General features: G+C 39.7%; 1 protein-coding gene across 1 annotated transcript in view; it reads right to left on the reverse strand.

Moving 5' to 3' along the window:
* LOC140233901 (scavenger receptor cysteine-rich domain superfamily protein-like) overlaps positions 1 to 17,667 on the reverse strand; it is a 33,362-nt gene extending 15,695 nt beyond the window's left edge. The window contains exons 1-13 of the mRNA XM_072313988.1: positions 17,655 to 17,667; positions 16,858 to 16,987; positions 14,884 to 15,068; positions 10,943 to 11,251; positions 7,178 to 7,301; positions 6,547 to 6,776; positions 5,263 to 5,568; positions 4,066 to 4,178; positions 3,110 to 3,305; positions 2,467 to 2,596; positions 1,872 to 2,038; positions 1,177 to 1,289; positions 343 to 538 (exon numbers count right to left, since the gene is read on the reverse strand). Coding sequence (XP_072170089.1) covers positions 343 to 538; positions 1,177 to 1,289; positions 1,872 to 2,038; positions 2,467 to 2,596; positions 3,110 to 3,305; positions 4,066 to 4,178; positions 5,263 to 5,568; positions 6,547 to 6,776; positions 7,178 to 7,301; positions 10,943 to 11,251; positions 14,884 to 15,068; positions 16,858 to 16,987; positions 17,655 to 17,667 — 2,212 coding nt within the window. The remainder of the gene's footprint in view (positions 1 to 342; positions 539 to 1,176; positions 1,290 to 1,871; positions 2,039 to 2,466; positions 2,597 to 3,109; positions 3,306 to 4,065; positions 4,179 to 5,262; positions 5,569 to 6,546; positions 6,777 to 7,177; positions 7,302 to 10,942; positions 11,252 to 14,883; positions 15,069 to 16,857; positions 16,988 to 17,654) is intronic.
* Positions 17,668 to 20,064: the final 2,397 nt, after the last annotated feature.

A 20,064-nucleotide genomic window follows, 5' to 3' on the forward strand; every position in this document is an offset into this window, starting at 1 on the left:
TTAGTTATTTTGTGAACTACTTTTGTGTTTGTTTGTTGCTGTTTTTTGTTGTTGTTGTTGTTGTCTCGGGTGGATAGAAGAAAAGATGTTGTTCTGCGAATATTGCAGCATTTAAATTCATATTGCATGCTACAACAATGACCACAATTCAAAACCAAACATTCATTAGCTCAGTGACCGTTACTGGTTTAACAACAAAATCAGTTTTAAGAACAAATGGTACATAAAGCATGACTTCTCTCTCTGTTCAGGCCCTAGTTGTTAGCTCCACTCCACACAGAATGGGATGGAAGACTCTCAGATAATACAAATTGTAGATAAAGATTTTCCCCATCCACCAACCTGTGCACACCACGGAGGCGTCTTCGTAATGCTGGCAGTTGTGGGAGAGCCAACCCTCATGTGGGCAGTTCTCCAGAATGCTCTCCGACCCGTCACAGTCCACCCCGTCCATGAGGATGGGCCCCGCCCCAGGCCCGTAGGCCTGGCAGCATTTGGCCGTCAGGGCGGCATAGTTACCCAGCTGCCTGCATACAACCTGTCATAGATGGCACATGTTTTGCTTGTTCTTTTTTTGTTTGTTTATATAATCCATCAAATCCCAGAAATTACATATTTCAGAGAACTGTAGTTTTGCTTCACCAGGTGGGGTTTGTCAAACTTAAAACATACAGCTGTAGCTCAGTTAAGGCAAAAATAAATGAATGCTTTATATGAAATACTTAAGCAAGTTACAGTAAAGTGTATAAGTGCTATTAAATGGCGGGGATATACCACAACATTGTGGCCATGCTGCTATGAAAGTATCATGCATTACATCTTGCTAACAGAAGATGGGGGTAATTGGGAGAAGGGAGGGGAAACTCTTCAACAACATTTTATCATCAGTCCCACAATCTAGAGCATTCTACTCCATTGGAGTACGGTTAAAAAAGCAGGGAGCAAATGAATTACAACAACGAACATTAAGCACACTTAGATCTACACTACAAGACAATGAATACATAGTTTGGAATTGTCCATGCACACTATGGAAACATGACCCACTCTGTTTGTCGCAATACCAATATTCAGTCGGGGTCAACATGATCATGCGAGGACAAAATGTATAATGTCTCTGGCGACACTTTGTGGTGGAGGCATAAAATGCATCAGATCCACAGAGGTGCATCTTACCATGGCGTCGTTTAAATCCCAGCTGTCATCACAGACGGTTCCCCACTGGCCGTCGTGGAAAATCTCCACTCTGCCCTCCAGGGGCGTTCTTCCACCAACAAGCCTCAGACCCCCTGCAAATGAACGCATTGCAAGGAATGCAATGAAAAGTATTACAACTAAGCAAGGGACAGGTACATTACGATTCACTTTTTTTTTTTCCATTTTCCCTCCATCAAACAGAAAACTGCTCCAATCAACTGGGACTGCTAACAATTTGAAGAATAACTGCAGATACAAAGGGTGAAAGAAACACCTAAATACACATCAGCATTGTAGATTTTGATATTGTTGTGACAATTATGATACTATCATCATTAGTGGTAGCTGTAGTATTTCGATCATGTATCACAATAGTCAAAATCATTATCATAAATATGATTATGTTAACCAAAATCATTCACTGTACCATTATAATCATCACCATTATCAACCTTTATACCGTAATAATCATAACTGTGGCTACACTGTATCACTATCATTATCATTATCATCACTACAATATCTATACTAACTGCTGCTGCTACTACTATCTATTATCTACTATCTACTACCAACACTACTACCAATACAATGAAGTGTTGTTTGAGTCTGAAAACAAAGAATAAACAGGTATTGATAACAAGCGTGGTGGCGCCAGAAACTCATCTTCTCACCTCGGCAGATGACGGTGGCGTCAGTCTCGCAGTCTCTCTCGATGGCCGTGTAGGAGCAATTCTGCAGCATCGTCTCCGTGCCGGTGCAGCCCAAGTTGGTCATGAAGCCGACTCCTGTTCCCGCCTGAAACGAGCCCAGCGCCTCGGCTGTGCTGTTGTACAGTTGCCTGCCTCATCGTTGGAGCAGCAATGGAAAAGATGGGGTTATGGTTGAGATACACATGTATGACAGTAGTCCTATGTACATGACATGACTAATTTTATACATAATTTCTATAATTAAAAAGTTGAGTAATGGTTTATGGTAAATGATAAGACCAAAAAAAAAATTAATAAACAAGAAATAACTATATAACTTAATTTGATTAATTGATAATCAGCTTTTCATAAAATACCCATTTACACATATGGGCAGAGGAGGAGTGGTGTGAAAGCATGTACAGTGTATGTCTTGCCTGCAGACACAAGTGCCATGGCAGGAATTTGAACCCTGGACCCTCCTCTTGGTAACGCAGTGACCAATCCACTAAATCATGGTAACGCTATAAAAGAAACATACACACAGACACACTCACACAACAAACAATCTTCTCACCTGCAGAGTACATTTGCGTCTTTGATGTCCCAGTTATCACCGCACACCCGCCCCCATCGACCATTGTGCACAACTTCCACTCGACCTTTGGGACTCGAGGCGCTGATGTCTTCGGAGACAAGACGAAGATCTGTCGCAAAATCAGAAATATCGTCATAAAATTCAAATCTTCTCACAATAAAATTAAATGAGACACCATAATCTCAGCAAAGCAAACTCTCACAGTGTCATACTAATTTACTATATGTTTCACGAACCACATAGTTTAAATGTACATGCCATATATTTAGTGAGTCTAATTGAGTCTAATCTTGAATCCAGACTTCCTGAAAATTTCACATGTGCTAAAATGAGCACAAATTAGCCTGTATTAAGTAAATAAATGAAAATGTAAAAAGTTTACACACGACCCATGACAGACGATGGATAAAGAGTGATCGCAATAGCTCACTTCGGCTCAGGCGAGCTAATAACATATATATGAACAAACTGCACACACATCTGCATAACAGCTCTAGACGTGCTCAGCAAATATTTCATCCCAAGCTCTCATGAATCAGATGTGTGACATTCAAAATCTCAGAATCTCAAAAATAACAAGGTCAACAAACTTTAAAAAACGAAAACAATCTTCAAGACTCACTTCGACACGACACACCGGCAGCTTCGCTGGTGCCACAGTTGTGCGTGCCCCAGTCGCTATGGTAACAGTCCTCCAGCCTGCTCTCGGTGCCGCTGCAGCCGACGTCGTCGAGGTGATAGGAGCGGGTGGGAGGGGCATGCTTGCTGCAGCAGGAATGGGAGACAACCTCATAGTTGCCCAGCTGACGACAGACAACCTGCAGAAATAGGATACCACACGAGATGTCTGTATGATTTTCTGAGCATTTGAGGTCTCCACAGTACAAATGGTTCAGAGGGGACAAATACTACCTACTGTCATATTTCTGGGAGAATTTACAAAAAGATTACCAAAAATGAAAGCTTGTGTGTCCTGCTCGAAATCTATGTACCTTCCACCGTTTGGAATTTGCTTGCAATATAGTGAAAGGGTGTACCAAGAAACAATGTCTTGCTGATGCAATTTGCCAGGATAATGATTTGCTTTGGAGTATTTTGAGATCAAATGCATAAAATACTGTAGTTTTGATCATAGCACACAACTTTTATTCCTGAAGTCCATCCCCTGTTCAGCAGTAGAATGGTAAAATGTCCCTAGATCTAGTTCCTATACATGATGATCAATTCATGCCCTAGCAGTACTAACAAACCGCATGCAGCTACACAAGCTCTGTATGTTATTTTACTCTTGCACAACGGATACTGCCACAGCTTGATCTATTGTAATCAATGCAATCAAATTCAAAACATCAAGTAGCAATCTACATCACACTTGGGTATGCTCTGAGATTGCAATATGTCTGGCGTACGTTACCATTTGGGCAATATTTCGCATTTTCATCGTTATCCAACTAAATTTGTGCTTTTACAGCGTTACTTCACACATTTCTCATGAATATGTCTCCATTCTAGAGTAAATTCAACAGCTCCTGCAAGCAGATGAGAACTTTGTTTCGCCTTTAACCAATGACCTCTCACCTTTGCATCCTCCAGCCCCCAGTTATCATCACATATGTTGCCCCATTCTCCATTGTGGATGATCTCGACGTTTCCCTCGAGACTGTGCCGCCCACCGATCAGACGCACCGTTACTATACAGGAAGGAGGAGGAGGAAGAGGAGGGGGTGAGTGGATTGTGAGGGTCATGTGACAGTCACAGGATGCAGAGGGTATCAGGTGACAATCTTGGATATCATGTGACAGTTTTGAATATCATGTCATAGTCTTAGATATCATATGACAGACTTTAGAGTGGTGTGACATTCTGGCATAGGGTGTAGTACTGACAGTCCAAAGTGTCATGTGAGAGTTGGGGCTATATTTTCATCTTTCTCCTGTGAAAGATTTTCATCAGACCTGCTCTTACTATAAACTTTAAGTATGCGAATCATCCTCAGCATGTAATATCTGTCTACTCCAAAATATATAAGAAAAATTAAATTTGTGAAATTTTGTGAACAAAATGAATGGAGAGCTGATCAGTAGCAGTATCATATAGAGCTACCAACTTGCCTTATCCTCTAAACTGTCACAATTTACATACATGGTATAACTTTGCATAACGCGGTAAGTGTCTGATTCTTCTAAATCATTCCCTAGATCTACTTTTCCAAATTGCTACTTTCATATCAATTATTAACCATACTAGGTTGGACTTGCCCTTCAAAAGATGAAGAAAGGTACTGACCATTTTAGTGTCATGGACTTTGTACAGTGTGTGTGTACAATGCTATGAGGTTTTCTGTGCCAATCAGCACTCAAAGCACACAAAGTACACTCAACCAAAATAGAAAGTATACTAAACACTTTTCCAGTTAATATTTCTCATAGAATATTTGGCTGAAAATTTAAGTATTATATACCATATTACAGGTAATTTAATTGGCTATCAACTTGGTAGGTCAATGAACAGGAGAAATTTACGCATGAGTGAACACATTAGTTTTTCTCTTCCAAGACACAAAAGTAAAATTGCAAAAATGAACAAGTTGTTATTCATGCATAAGTGATCTACCATGTGACAATGAGAACAAAATACAAATTCAAATTTATCACAATAAGAAACATGAATTAATTTCTGAAAGTAGACCTATAATTTCTTTGATGCCTTCATAGCCCCAAAGACAAAGAAAGGCTAAAAATGATCGAGGAAAATGAAGAATGCCAGCTACGTACCTTGACACTTTGCAGTGGCTGCTAGACACCCCATGGGCAGCGTCTGGGAGGAGAGTGGGCAGTCCTGGAGGCGAGACTCCGTACCGAGGCAGCCCAGGCCGGCCATGACGGGGTTATTCACCGTCTTGCTGGACGCCTTGCAGCAGCTGTTGGCCAGCGGGTATTCGCCGAGCTGGCGGCACACCACGGCGGCGTCCTGCTTGTCCCACTGGTCGGCGCACACGTAGCCCCACGCACCATCCACGTACACCTGCACGGCCCCCTCTAGGAATGAGGAGTTGCTGTTCCCGACCAGACGTACCGCAGCTGTCCACAGAGGAAACGATAAACATAAAAATGGGTTCACACTTATTGTTATTCTGAGCCTCATTTTAATGAATGCATAGCCCCTTTCATTATGCTGTAGTAGGGCATACGACAAAAACAAAAATAGGCTGTTGTGATATCCCCATTTGGGTCAAATTTTTACACTTACTTAGTAACTTTCTAAACTTTCCTCCAACAGAGATACTGTAAGTGTGGAAATTTTCATGGTGTTGAAATTTTCACGCATTTGTTGTTGCATGTAACCAAAATAAAATTATGCATATACATGTTCCAGTAGCTAACGTCTTGATTCCACAGAATTAAAAACACACATAAAACTCATCTCACCCGGCCGAGTGCCAAAAATTACTCACATAAAAATATCAATTTCTACAGTATGGAGGGAATTATGTTCATCAAAGCACACACAGACACACAAACATAAATACTGTAAAACGAGGAATGTTTGCATGCATTCTAATTTCACGAATTTTGGCAACATTGCCGCAACATTCACGAAATTAAAATGCACACGAAAGTTCTTGCCTACACGATATGCATTGGAAGCCAGTGGTAAGTCGCGAAAATTTCATGCTGCAAGAAAGGCCATCGGCTCTAGTTAACAAAATTTTCATGCCGCGAATATGTTTTACAATACTCTGCAGATTTTATATCCATTCATTCAACGCCCATATCACAACAGTATGCGCACCACAACAACAAGCGCGCGCATCCCACCACTGTGATGCACAAGAACAAAAGGGTAAAGAGAGGCGCATTCAGTGAAGCGCACTGTGTACAACAGTTTGGCAGATTTCATGTATGCACAGATTTGCTGGCAAATGCTCATGATCGGCCATTAGCGGTATATTTCTGACAGTGTGAACATTTGCAAAAGAATCTAGAGATTTGGATTGCAATCGTTGGCATGCTACTTTGGAGGTGTGAACGTGGCTACTGACTACAGCATGTACTTACGAGAGCACCTTACACCTGCCAAGTTGCTCTGGTTGTTGAGCAGCGTCGAGTCGCCTCCGACGGCCGGCGCGAATCTCTGGCAGTCCGCGTCCCCGGTGTCCGTGAACGGGCACTCGTCGAGGGCCGCCTCCTGGCCCGTGCAGCCGACGTTGGACATCAGGTAGCTCGCGGACGACTGGCCGAAGCGCATCCCATCCGTCGCCTCAATAGCAGCCAGATCTCCTATTTGACTGGACGAAACAAGATGCCGAGGAGGAATTTTCATCCCGAGGGAAATAACAAGGGCAAAGTTTACGACCTCATCCAATTTTGAGTATGCAACGTTACCCTCGACATCTCCATTGAATGTGTAAGAAAATTTGCGTCATTTCCATTCATACATGTGACATAAACCATCACTTACAGTGTATGCATTTCTCTGATGTGTAAAATACATGCATTTTACTTTATCTACATTTTTTTTTTCTTTCTTACACCTTTTTTACATCAGGAGTTCATTATCAAATCTTTCAGTCTGGACTTGATTCAAATAGGAAGTAATCACTTGCAGCTCCTTATCAACAAAAACATAGAGGTCCTTGAATCTAGATCACTTGAAATGCTGGAGAATAAGAAGCAGCTAGAGACTGACCTGCAGACTACACGGGCATCAGCAATGTCCCAGTTTTGGGCACAGATGGGCCTCCAGCGAAAACCGTCGTACACCTCCACGTACCCCTCCATGGGACTCCTCCCATTAGTAAGACGCAGGGATTCTGTACACCAGGGGGGAAAGATGACGGAAATGAAAAGAGACATACGTATTAGAGGGGGAGGGGGGAGATGAATGATTGCCATGGAAACGGGATGAAAGAAATATCCTTGGTAAGTGAATTTTTTCAGCTGAAAACATTTTCACCCAGTCATCATTAAATTGACACTTCCAGATATTAGTGTGTGTTGTGTATTGGAGAAAAATTACATAAGGGAGGAATAAATATATGAAATCTGCACTAAATAAGAAAAAAAAAATGTTTACAAAAAATGTACCAAATTGACAGAAAATAATAGAACTTCAATCTTTTGTAACACATTGTAAATCTAAGAATCACTTATAACTTAACAAACAATGAAGAATTTAGAGGCTGGCAAAATGCTGCACGGCCTCAAAAGATTACATCTATTCACAAACAATGGGCTCTTTTGGAACAAAGTTTATCTATTCTACCAAACAAAACATTAATAATGAGCAGTAAAACACAATCATAAAAAGAACATCACACCAAACAACACAAGTGTGGCTTCCAGTACTTGATAAGTTAACTCTCATCAGAGGCAACACATTCTATGTTACCTTGGTATATTACATTTGTAGTAGGAGGAATACAGTTCGGCCGTGATCTGGCAAGACTGTGTATCTCATTTGAAGCGATTTCGAGATATTCATGTTTAAAGTTTAAACGTTTAACATAAAGTGACTTACATAACCTAGAATTGTGCTCTATAACAAAAAGGAACTTTTTATGTTTTATCTAACTCAAAATGCAAGCTCATTGCCACATATTTAAGTTTATTAAAAGAGACATAGTTCTGCCTGATCATAGGATTCCCATAGATTGTGTACAAATACGACAAGCGCGTACGCATTGGAACTTGAGATACGTAGTTCTGCCAGCCGCTCAAGCTGCCTCAATGAAGGGAGTACAATCAGGCAAAACTATAGACAACTGTATCTATAGCAGTTACGTAGTTCGGCCAGCTCAATGACGTCATTTTTACCCCCAAACCTTGATATTTGAGAATTTTATTTTAAAAATGACAAAGAGTTTTAACATCATATTCTAACATATTAAGCATGATTTTATGAAAAACTCAATAAGCAAAAAAAAAACAAAAAATGTCAAAAAAAAAATCGGGATAAGTAGTTCTGCCAAATCACGGCCGAGTTGCCACTGTCTATACTCTTTACTGTGCTTTGTTTGCCTATCAAACTGGCATGGATACTGGAACACTCTCTTCAAATAGCTGATTGGCATCTAGACTTGTGGAAATTAATTATCATTGAAAGAGATTGCCTAATCCCCTAATCCCTACTGTGTCAGCATGGTCTTCCTGTTAGACTAAGGAACATTGCTACATCTGAGGGAAATTTCATTGAAGTGTTTTGTCAGTGATTCTCATTGGGGAATTTGCTCTCAGCCTGTCAGATGCAAGGATTTCAGTAGCTTAAAACAGTTGTCAGTGAGTGACAAGTTCCATGAAATGCTGCCTCGAGTGGGTCTGCTTGTCAACAACTGCGTCAAGTTTGAATGGATTACTGAATGAAACTTACAAGATTGGCAAGTTCATTCCCTATAATGTACAAGGGCGAATACATGGTCAAGGGTAATGGCATCTCATTTGCCATTATTCGTATTTGTGCAAGTCACTCTCTGTTACAGGTTTATTTTCATAACAAAATTTGCTGTTACAACTGGAACGTTAACCCTCCACTCATATAAAACTAGAAAAGCACTCTGAGAGCGCAGACCTCCGCCAAGCATGCAGCTCATTTCCTCCACCACTGATCCTCCATAGAGATAGATCAGTGATTTCCACATATACGTACTTTTAGCATTGTGTGCTGAAAGTCGTCCGATTTCCCAATATAGAAGCCTTACATCATAAATCCTCAGCTGCACGGTGCGCCTCACCCTCGCAGAAACTAGAGCACGCACTTTAGTGCGCGCATGCAAACCTCAAATATGCACAGCCTGAACTCCAAGTTCATTGACCCTACCTGCCAAAACATCAAAAATCCTTCATAAATTCTCCCAAAATTCTTGGATCACTTCCAAAATTTAATCGTTTGTTACTTGTATCATTCTAAAGCTTTCCTGCAAGTTTCATCCAAATCCGTTTACAACTTTTTGAGTTATTTTGCACAAGGACAAACACACAAACCAACGGTAACGAGAGGTAATGAGTAAGTTTTAAGCAGAGATTGAAAGTTTTGATGATGGGGTGGGGCATGTTGGGTTTGAGAATGTAGCTAACTTCACAGATAAATTAGAGCTGCACATACAATGGTAAAAGCTTAATGACCATTATATCTAATAACTAATACTGATGAGAAGCATGGTCCATGGGGGAGGTGAAAAGAATGCTTCAGGCTTGCCAGATCAACCTAGGTTTCAAAACATTTGGCGGACAATCTGTCTACACAATCATCTACAGCATCTGGACACATTGTTACATACACTGTATCTACATGATGTATAATAAAATGCAAACATCATGTCATGTTATCATCCAAAGCCCTGGGATTCACCTAGATGAAGTCTAGTTCTTTCCTTCTTTTGATCAAGTGACACAACACAACACACATGATGTAGACACCAACTGCTTTTCTGTGTCAAACACACAATGCACTGATGCACATCAACATGGCATCTTGACATGAAAGATGGCCAAATAATTTAATATGACTCCAACCTTTCCAGAAACCTCCCAAGTGAGAGCCCAACATACAGACAAGCACACCCACACATACACACACATGCACATACTTATTCGGCTTTGGTATGATAATTCAGCTTTGGCATCAGTTACACTAATGTACAACACTTGTCCAATTGTGTGACACAACTGCTCAAATGTGGCTGATAAAACAACACAAGTGTTCCTCTGTTAATCCCTTTTAACCATAACAGTGTTTTGTTGTTGTTGTTGTTTTTCAGCTCAAAACTGTCAATCTCACACACAAGGGTGCCAGTGATGACCATGGGTTATGAAAAGCCGTGATTAGGATGCCCCGGCCTTGCCACAGCTTGTAATCCCTTGAAACGACTTTGAGTATGTTTGTGATCCTTGCAGATGACTCTATAGACTCTTATCAGGTTGTTTTGATGAGAATGGCTTCCCTTTCACATTACAGATGAATACACTTTACACATTATTGGGTGACAGCTAGGATTATGATCAAGTTTGACTGTTACTCTACTGCCATATATTTGGATGGGTTTTTTTTTTTTTTTTTTTTTTTTTTGGGGGGGGGGTTGCATTTTGGTGACATACTTCTTGAAAAATCCATACACTGTACACACAAAAATTATTGGAACTGCAATTTCTTGTGACATAAATACGCACAATATCTCTACAACCATAACCCCTAGTTTTCGCAAAATATAAGGTCTTGAAAAATGAAAGAAAAGAGTTACACAAATTTCTGTGAGAGATCTTTTTGCACTTTATCTATTATCCTCATTATCAGGCTTCTACATTCTCTTCTTACAATGTGGACAATAGTTGCCTTCAGTATCAATGTTATAAACATATCAAAGTAAACCAGAGATGTATTTTACACTCTGGTGTAGTTTAATTCATTATGGGTTGAATGCAGCCATTCTCGCAAGAAGGAACAAGGAGACAAACTCACTTCGGCATTTCACAGATGCATCTCGTGAGTGATTGCAGGTGGGCGGTGGCGGGGTCGTCATCGTGCAGTTGAAAAATTCGGTCTCGTCGGGGTCGCACTGCACATTGCTCAGTAAAACGGGCCCTGTCCCCGGCCCGTAGCGGGCCCCCGCATACGTCTCATTGGCCCCTGGGAAGCCCAGCTGCCGACAGACCACGTCGCCGTCCAGCTTGTCCCAGCCCTCGTCGCAGATGGTGACCCAATTAGAGTCCTTGTAGACCTCGACTCTCCCCTCAAGTGTGCTGTTGCTACCGGCCAGTCGGATGTTGCCTGGAGTAGAATAGGAGAAGTAGTTTTGAGAGTTATGATGACAAACAAAATGACACTGCAATGGGTCATTTCAAGTTCGGTACTACGATTGTAGGCGCAGGTGTTGCATTGCATCTTAACACTAGCACTGGTGATAACCCCAAACTACATATAGAAAACAGTCGGTGTTAGCAGGTTGACCTCAAAAAAGTATGACGTAGGTCTGGGAGCTACATTGTAGTGTTAGGCCTGGGGTTGAATGTCATCTGCTGATCCGAGCTCAAACTATTCTTGTAGGCAATTTACATGCTCTTTCTCCAATGGCTAAGACTAGCCCCTCAGGACTATCAAATACCTATATCAGTCAGTGTTTTTGAGTTTGGTGTTAGTGTTGAATGGCATTGCTACAGATTGTATGTGCAAAACCCACATTCACAAAACGCTTGATCCTGATATTCTTTTATCATACATGTACCACCTTTAAACTTCATTTGGCAGGTGTATTTATACATTTCTAAACTACTTTATTTCTAACCCTTTGTTTGCTTGGAGTGCTGATAGGCACAAAAAGAAAGCATTGTATACGTTATCGAAAGTCCCTAGAACAGAAGGGGTTAAGCAATCAGTACATCAATGTAATTTCACATCACACCTCTAAAAATTGTCTACCTGTTTCCCTCTCTCTCTGTCTGTCTTTCTGTCTCACACACACACACACACACACACACACTTCCTGGGAGGAGTTATACCAGTGAAATTGACCTGACCTTCAGCCAATTAGATGTCGTATGGCTTTGAGAATTGCAGGAAGTGTGAAATTTCTTTGTCCACGAGCTCTAACACTGTTTCATAGAATTTAATGTGTCGCATTGTGTCTCAAATGTCTTAATACGACTTCCTGGATTGCTGGATTTCAGCCCTTGAACTCAAAATGCCCCTAACTATCAAGAATCATAGTGAAATATGTGTGTGTGTGTGTGTGTGTGAGTACGTAAAATATGACTGTGTGTGTTTTACTTCAATGAGCAGACCATCACTTTGGTACTCTGAACATTAAGCTAACAAAATAACAATCTGCAGCACTTAAATATATCAACCCTGATCACTTTTGAACACATGAAGTATTACACTACATTTAGACTTATTTTTTTTAATTCCTTTAGAGGACTTAACTTCCACCCTTGTACTGCTTGAGTTGCACAATGAACAAACTTAATGGATTTTGTGATATCATCAAAGATATTAAAGGCTGTTCAATTTCAAATTAGAGGCAGGCATTTAATTATCATAACCATGCAAACTGTAAAATTTAGGAAAGGTTGTCTAATGACTAAAAAGCTGGGGCTTTTAGGTCTCAAATGAGAACCATCTCAGATGATTCATTGGCAAATACTCGTTACCATTTTTGCATGAAAGCTGGCAAAAAAAAAATGGTCTGATATGTTATTCCTCAATACAAAACAACCTTCTCTTTTGCAAATACCATCTACTTCATGTGAAAAGACACTATTCATTACTAGTCAAACGCTACACCATCAAACAGACCTAATAATCATGATCCTACAAAAACACAGCATGATTGTTTGAACCTTGTTGGAGGCTATTGATGAAACACATATGAAAGTAAGAAATAAAACATGCATTCTAACTAACAACTATTATACACTGTGGGAGCACTGTAGTCTTGATGCTTGAATGCAAGTTTCTGGATTCAAACCCCTGCCTGGCATACATATGTATGCATCCTTTAACAAGATGTTTATCATGTCCCTCTTTATTAGCAAAGGGATACAAACTGAAAAGCTGGTATGGGGGGAGAGGGAGTGGGAACAAAAAAAGACTGAAAGGGCCATCTACGAGAGCAGGACTTATATTGGAGAGGTTACAATGTGTTAACAGGAACATTGTTGTGTCATCATTACTGATTGATATACATGTATGTGCTGACTTCACTACACTAGTTTCTTTCTCCACCAGGGTAGGCACTTCTTCTTTGGGCTAAATGTACACCAGTAGGTTCAGAGTGGCTGCCTGAGCATCAAATGTGGGTGGGGTGAACAGACCCTCACTCTAAGTGCAGATGTTACAGAAATTACTGAGTGTAAGCAGGAAGGATGAGGTTTTCCGACAGTCAAGTGTAAATAACCGCCAAAACGGAAATAGAAGTAGCAAGGTCTTACAAGTGGCAGAACTCTGTACAGCTCAGCGTGCAATTACAAGAACAGAAAAGAAAAAAAAACAGCAAGGAAACTGTGATTTTGAATCGTTTTATTTATACTTTCGGTTCTTTCTTTGTTTCCAGGGGAGGGTAAGGTTATAAGCTTCATCCAGGCAAGGTCAAATGGTGTTTGGATTCGTTATCAATGATTTTATTTCAACCTTAACCTCCTTTTGTCGTCACAAATATACGTTTACATCTCATGCCAGGAAACATGGTATAGAATCTACTGGGTCATTACAATAACATTTCCATAATGCAAAACAGAAAAGACAGTGTACAAAACACTTAGGCCCTAAAGTCACGACGGTGATAATCTTGTCTATGGTTTAACCATGGACAAGATTGTATCACTTTCATGAATTCAGGCCTAAGGGGAGGGGGGGGGGGCGGCGATGGTTTTGCAGACACCTCACAGCAACATTTCAAGACAAGAACGACCATTTTTCTATGCACTTGTTTCAGTTTCTATGTGGTAATGACAAGTCATCATCGGGTTTTATTTCTTTCCTTCATTCTTTCTTATCTATTTGTACCACTGACAGAGAATTTTCGCAAACAATTCTCCCCCAAAAATATTTTCCTTCGCCTTTGTTCTTAGTATACAACATGTCTAGCGTGTCCTCCTAGGCGGATATTAAAGTTCTTTCTGTGGCAAAACATTTGAGAAATCTTGAAATTCATGAGTTTTGAGTGAAAACAGAACGGAGAGCTCTAAACACCTAGTTGCCAATTTGTCTTACTCTTTTAACATCCAATTATATGAACTTTTTTACATCTTCAGTTTTTCCCCAAAATCAGACTGATCTAATCCCCTATTTGTTCTGTTTCAATACCAAGCAGTATGCATCAAATGGGATTATTCTTTAACCGCACGTGGAGTCTCACTTTAATCTAGTCACAGAAAATACATTTCCATTTGTGTTGTATTTTTTTTTTTTTTGGGGGGGGGGTCATAAATTGATTATCTACTGTCAGTGTTCTATAAGTGAAAAATATTGTTTGAATTAAGCCCTTTATTGGTTTTACTGTACATAAATGTTTTGGGTTGCAAAATTTAAAAAACCTTATTTTGTTTATTCTTTTTGATTTTGTGTCCATGTTTTATCTGATCATTTTCCAATCCTGTAAAAACAAGACATTTTCGTGGGGCATCAAACTTTTCCACATTTTGCAAGGAGCCAAGATTCGCAAAAGGTAAATGCACAAGAAAGTGTTTGTCTACACAATGCATCAAATGCCACTTAATATTTTGCAAAAGTTTTGCACTTCAACAAAGGCTGTCAGCTCCAATTTGCTAAAGTGTCATGCCGCAAATGTTTCTGTTTTTTTCAGAAGATATATTGCACTTCAGATGTGTCAGTTTAGAGATGACAAAATAATTACTTCTTCCCTGGACCTGAATGGGTACTAAGAGAGTAACTGTATCACTCACCATTACATGTTACACTTGCATCCTCTGTGTGGGCGCAGTTGTGCTCGCCCCAACCCCTGTGTGGACAATCGCTCAGTCTCGCCTCTGTGCCGACGCAGGCCAGGTCGTCCAAAGCGATGACCCCCGACCCGTGGGAGAAGTGTGCGCAGCAGTGCGAAGCGTTTGCCGATGGGAAACCAAGTTGTCTGTGCATTTGGGGGGGAGAAATGACAGAGATTGTAGAAGCTGACCCCGTGATGCCATCCAGGGCACATCATAGAGTTACTTTATGTATCTACTTCCTAATTTTGTGGTAGATACACTCTTAAAACCACTTGTACTCTTAACCATGACCACTCATGTATGTCATATTCTACTTGATTGCCATCTCAAGAATTGTTAATGTTGTTACATATGACATCACACCACATAACGACCACCAAAAGGTATATTTCAATTTCAGTCAAAATTTTGAGGTTTTAGACTTCAGTTAAGGTCAAAATTTTGAGGTTTAGAATGAATTTCTACCCTTGAGGATAGTTTATCAAAAGTCAATGTTTCAAACAATAAATCTAATCTGAAGTAAAATCCCTTGTGAGAAAAAGGAGCAGTAAAGTTTTTGATCTACTGGAACTCACTAACTTACTCTCTATTGTACACACACCCAAACACACACACACACACACACATACATACAAAGCTTTAAAACTCCATCATAGTGACCACATTGACAGAATTATAAAAAATTCCTGAAACTCAGGTCTCATTAGGAACATTTTATTCAAAATCTAAAAATAGAATTTCTACTACTGACTGTCTTAAAAAGTTTTTCTTTTCTTTTCTTTCATGTGAGGAAAACAGGAGAAAAAGGAATGTCAATTGCCAAAGCAACTTGTATTTTATGAAAAAAAAAGCTGCGAGAACCACAAATCTGTCAAAATTTCATGATTCCACACTTTAAAGGGTGTGTACAGTTCTGGTCGAGGTGAGGATTTAGCTTTTAACGTTTTGCGAGATATTCAGAAACCACTCTATGAGATGTCAAAGAACATGCAATTCTTAAGGGTATCAAAAGTTTATATGATGAAAATCGGTTTTGAAATGGCTGAGATATCCAAAAACAAGGTGAAACAAAGAGATCCTAATAAAGTTGTGGCCTGTCGCCTTTCATCATTATCACTTTTTTGGATATCTCAGCCATTTAAAAACAAATTTTCATCAAATAAATGTTGAATCCTTCTTAAAATTACATGCTCTTTCATATTTCATAAGAGGTTTCTCATTATCTCACTTAAGAATGTTCAAAACATGAATCCCCACCTCAACCAGTACTGTACAGTCCCTTTAAATCTAAACTGAAAGACACCTCAAGGAAACAAGAAAAAAAGAAAACTTTCAAATCTAACTCTGTTGACCTAGATGCTAAAATACCAACTCTATGATGCAAGGTCACATTTCATGCAATTTGTGGTGTGTCTCCCTTTTCATCCAGACACCCAAATCATGACGAAAAGGGGAAGGGCATTGAGATATGCATCTCTTTAAATTACGAGGGTCATCACCTGGGATTAGGATCTGGGGGTTTAATATAGATTTGGATTAAGTTACACGTTTGAGGATATAATTTCAGCATGACATGTGGGGAAAATAACACACACACACACACACACACACACACACACACACACACACACACACACACAACACACAAAATAAAATGACAAATTTAGAGATGTATTACTCATGTCTCTTAAATGGTTGCCTAATCTTTTTGATAAATTCTGACCAGTGTAACTGGATATATGAATCAGAGACCCCAAACTTCGGCAGGGAAAGTTCGTTACAAATCTTTCCTCTGGATGTTATTAAACACCACTAAGTAAACAAAAACAAGAAGTACAGAGTGGATGTCAATGTCAGCTGGGATGACTGGTTATGTACCCCTCTGTATTGTGTTTGCAAGTTGTCCACTTCTATCATGTCACCTGCAAATACCTGCAAATAACGTTGGCATCTGCGAGATCGAATCCGTCATCGCAGACCGTGCCCCATGCCCCGGAATGGTACACTTCCACACGGCCCTCGGCCCTGTTGGCACCATCCTGTAGCCTCACGTCACCATCCTCTGTTCGGAAGACACATCAACAAGTGGCAATATAAATGCTTCATTGGCAGTTTCATCACAGCTGGACTTGGTTGGAATACACTAGTAGAGCATGTTAGACATGTAACTCAAAACCAGCAAGACAAATGGCTACTCTCATTATGAACATTGTTTTAAATCTGTGGCACAAAAAGAATTATAAACACTAAATCATTCAGTGAGGATAGTGATGTGGTTTTTCCCCAAATCCAACACCAATGACTACTTAATCCCAGTGCCATATCAGCTTAAATAAGCTTTAAAATGGTCATATCAGCCTGAAAAACAACATTTTACAAAATAGAGATTTCAAAATGCAGTTTACTTTGCTGCCTAACAGAGCTGATGGGACATAGCACTATAGTACCGTAAGTATGGTCATTTATGACACACTGTTAGTCGAATTGCACGATCTTGACCTTTAACCTAAGTATTGACCTTCTCCCTTTTGCACAGGGAATATTTTCCAATTCATATTTATCCTTCCTTTCAATTTACCATGAATTACAGTAGAGACTGCAAGCTGGATGCTCAGGCCACACAATTAGACGTTTTTAGCTGGAGTTTAATGACTCTTGACCTCAAAGCTTGACCCTTCATTCTGCCTTTTTGTTTAAATAACTGGCTCTCTTGTTTTTCTCCCACTTACTAGACTGCATCATCACTGGACATTCTGAGATAAAGCTACCAGTTAAGGCTTGACACTGAGGTAATACAGCCAGTGATAGATGCTTCAGTGACCTTTGACATCTGACATCAGGGATTTTTTTCTAAATTCAATCACATCTTCACCTAATGTGCCATACCTACTCGACTGTACTAGTATACCAAAGGTTAAAAGTACAATGTATTAATGAAATCCATCAAAGAGTTTTTCTTCAGAGATCAGTGATGTATAGACAGGCATAACATCAAAAAAGTTCAAGAAAGTGCACTGATCTTTGAATTTGAAAATTGATCTCATTTATTCATTGCACGGAAACATTTCTTTGCTAAATATTTCATTTCCCGTCATGCTAAAATTAATATGATTAAAACTTATACCAGCAGAGAAAGTGCATGTGACATTGTCCAAAGTTATTTCACTTTGGGCCTCATAGAACTTTGTAAAAAAGTAACCAATTCTGTTTTTAATGCATCAAAGTATTTCAGCTACAGTAAAAATGATCAAAGACTGCATAAAAACCTTCAACATGGCATTCTGGCTATCATAATACTTCAAAGTAGAGCAAACAAGTATAAGGAGAGGGGATAGAATCCCCACCCCCCATCCAAGAAAAAACAAACAATGCAATGCCAAAGCGATGTCTCACCAACCCACCTGCTAGTAATGCGATTTGTGATTACAGCGTTTTCAATGTGTAAGTTCATTGACCTTTTGACCTTTGACCTTGTCTGACTTAACCAATATTCCAACCTGACCTACATCTTTATGTGATGTATCTATGGTGTGAGTTTTGTGGCCATAGTCCAAAGCTGTGGAAAGTTATTGAGAGCACACAACTTATGGCACTTAAATCAGGGAAAATTCATTGACATTTTGACCTTTGACATTGTCAGATTTCACCGATATTTGAACTCGACTAGCATCATTATGTGGTGTAAATGTGGTATGAATTTGGCGGTCATAGCAACAAGTTGTGGAAAGTTATTGAGAGTACATCACTATACTACGACTACGTGTACATACAGGCTTATCAGGTGAAGTTTATTGACCATTTGACCTTTGACCTTGTTGGAATTCAACCAATATTCATACTTGACCAGCATAATCTAGGTGTTGTACTTGTTATATGAATTTGGTGGCCATTGCTCAAAGCTGTTGAAAGTTGAGAGTATGTTAAAATACCATGAGTACAGAGTAACTTTTATTTACCATTTCACCTTTGAACTCATCAGACTTCACCCATATATTTCGAACTTGACTTTCACCTGTATAGACTTTATATATCTGTAATGTGAATTTTGTGGCCAAATCCAAATCTGTGGAAAGTTATTCGGAGTACACAACACTGTAATTGCAGTGCTTATCACAGCAAGTTCATGACCTTCTAACCTCTGACACTGTCGGACTGCATCAATATTCGATCTTGAGCAGTATTTTTAGGTTATGTACCTTTGGCGTGAGTTTGGTGGTCATAGCTCAAAGATGTGGAAAGTTATTGAGAGTACACTACAATACTGAGAATTATAGAAAGTTCATCAATTGACATTTGGCCTTTGACCTCGTCAGACTACACCCATGTAATTCGAACCTGACCGACATTAAGGTTCGGTACAGTGGCGTACATTTGGTGGTCGTAGCCCAAAGCTGTGGAAAGTTATATTAGAGAGAGTGCACCAAGTTGTTGCATGACAACGACGGAGAAGTGATGCCTATGTCTCGGTTTCGCTACACACGCGAAGACACACACACAAAAAAGAAAAACTAGAAATGTCACTATGGTGACTGGTATGCCTCCGCCATAATGCATGGTTCTCCTAATGGGTGTCTAGTACAATGTCTTGACAATGTGTGATGACAGTTTCACATAACTGGCAAAAAATAAAAATGACAGGTTTGTCACAAACGTGCTGAATGTTCACTTTCCTTGAACTAGGTTTAATTGGATGAATGACTAAATTGTCAGAGTGCAGGACAGGTATTTGGGGATTTGAGGATTTTTACTTGACTTCTGACCCTTTTACAAGTTATGCACTGAGTAATTAACAAGGTATGGAGAAAAGGTGTAATTACAGTATGGTAATATATTTGTATTTAAACCTGGCCTTTGACCCTTGACCTTTGACCTTGAAGTTCCAAAGAGAATACTGTTAGGTACAACATGCATAAATATGTAATAACTTTCAAGATGATACCTTGAGTTATTTTTGAGATATGGAGGAAGGGAAATTTAGCACTTTCACTTGACCGTTGACCTTTTGGCAAGAAACTTCCTACAGAATATCTATTGGGTAATACGTATATGGCAAGTTTCACAAAAAATCCTGGAGGCATTGCATAAATATGAAGTAGTCACATTTTGAGGAGCTGACCTTGACCTTTGACCCATGACCCC

Source organism: Diadema setosum, chromosome 10, assembly GCF_964275005.1.
Source record: "Diadema setosum chromosome 10, eeDiaSeto1, whole genome shotgun sequence".
In the NCBI taxonomy this organism is placed as follows: Eukaryota; Metazoa; Echinodermata; class Echinoidea; order Diadematoida; family Diadematidae; genus Diadema; species Diadema setosum.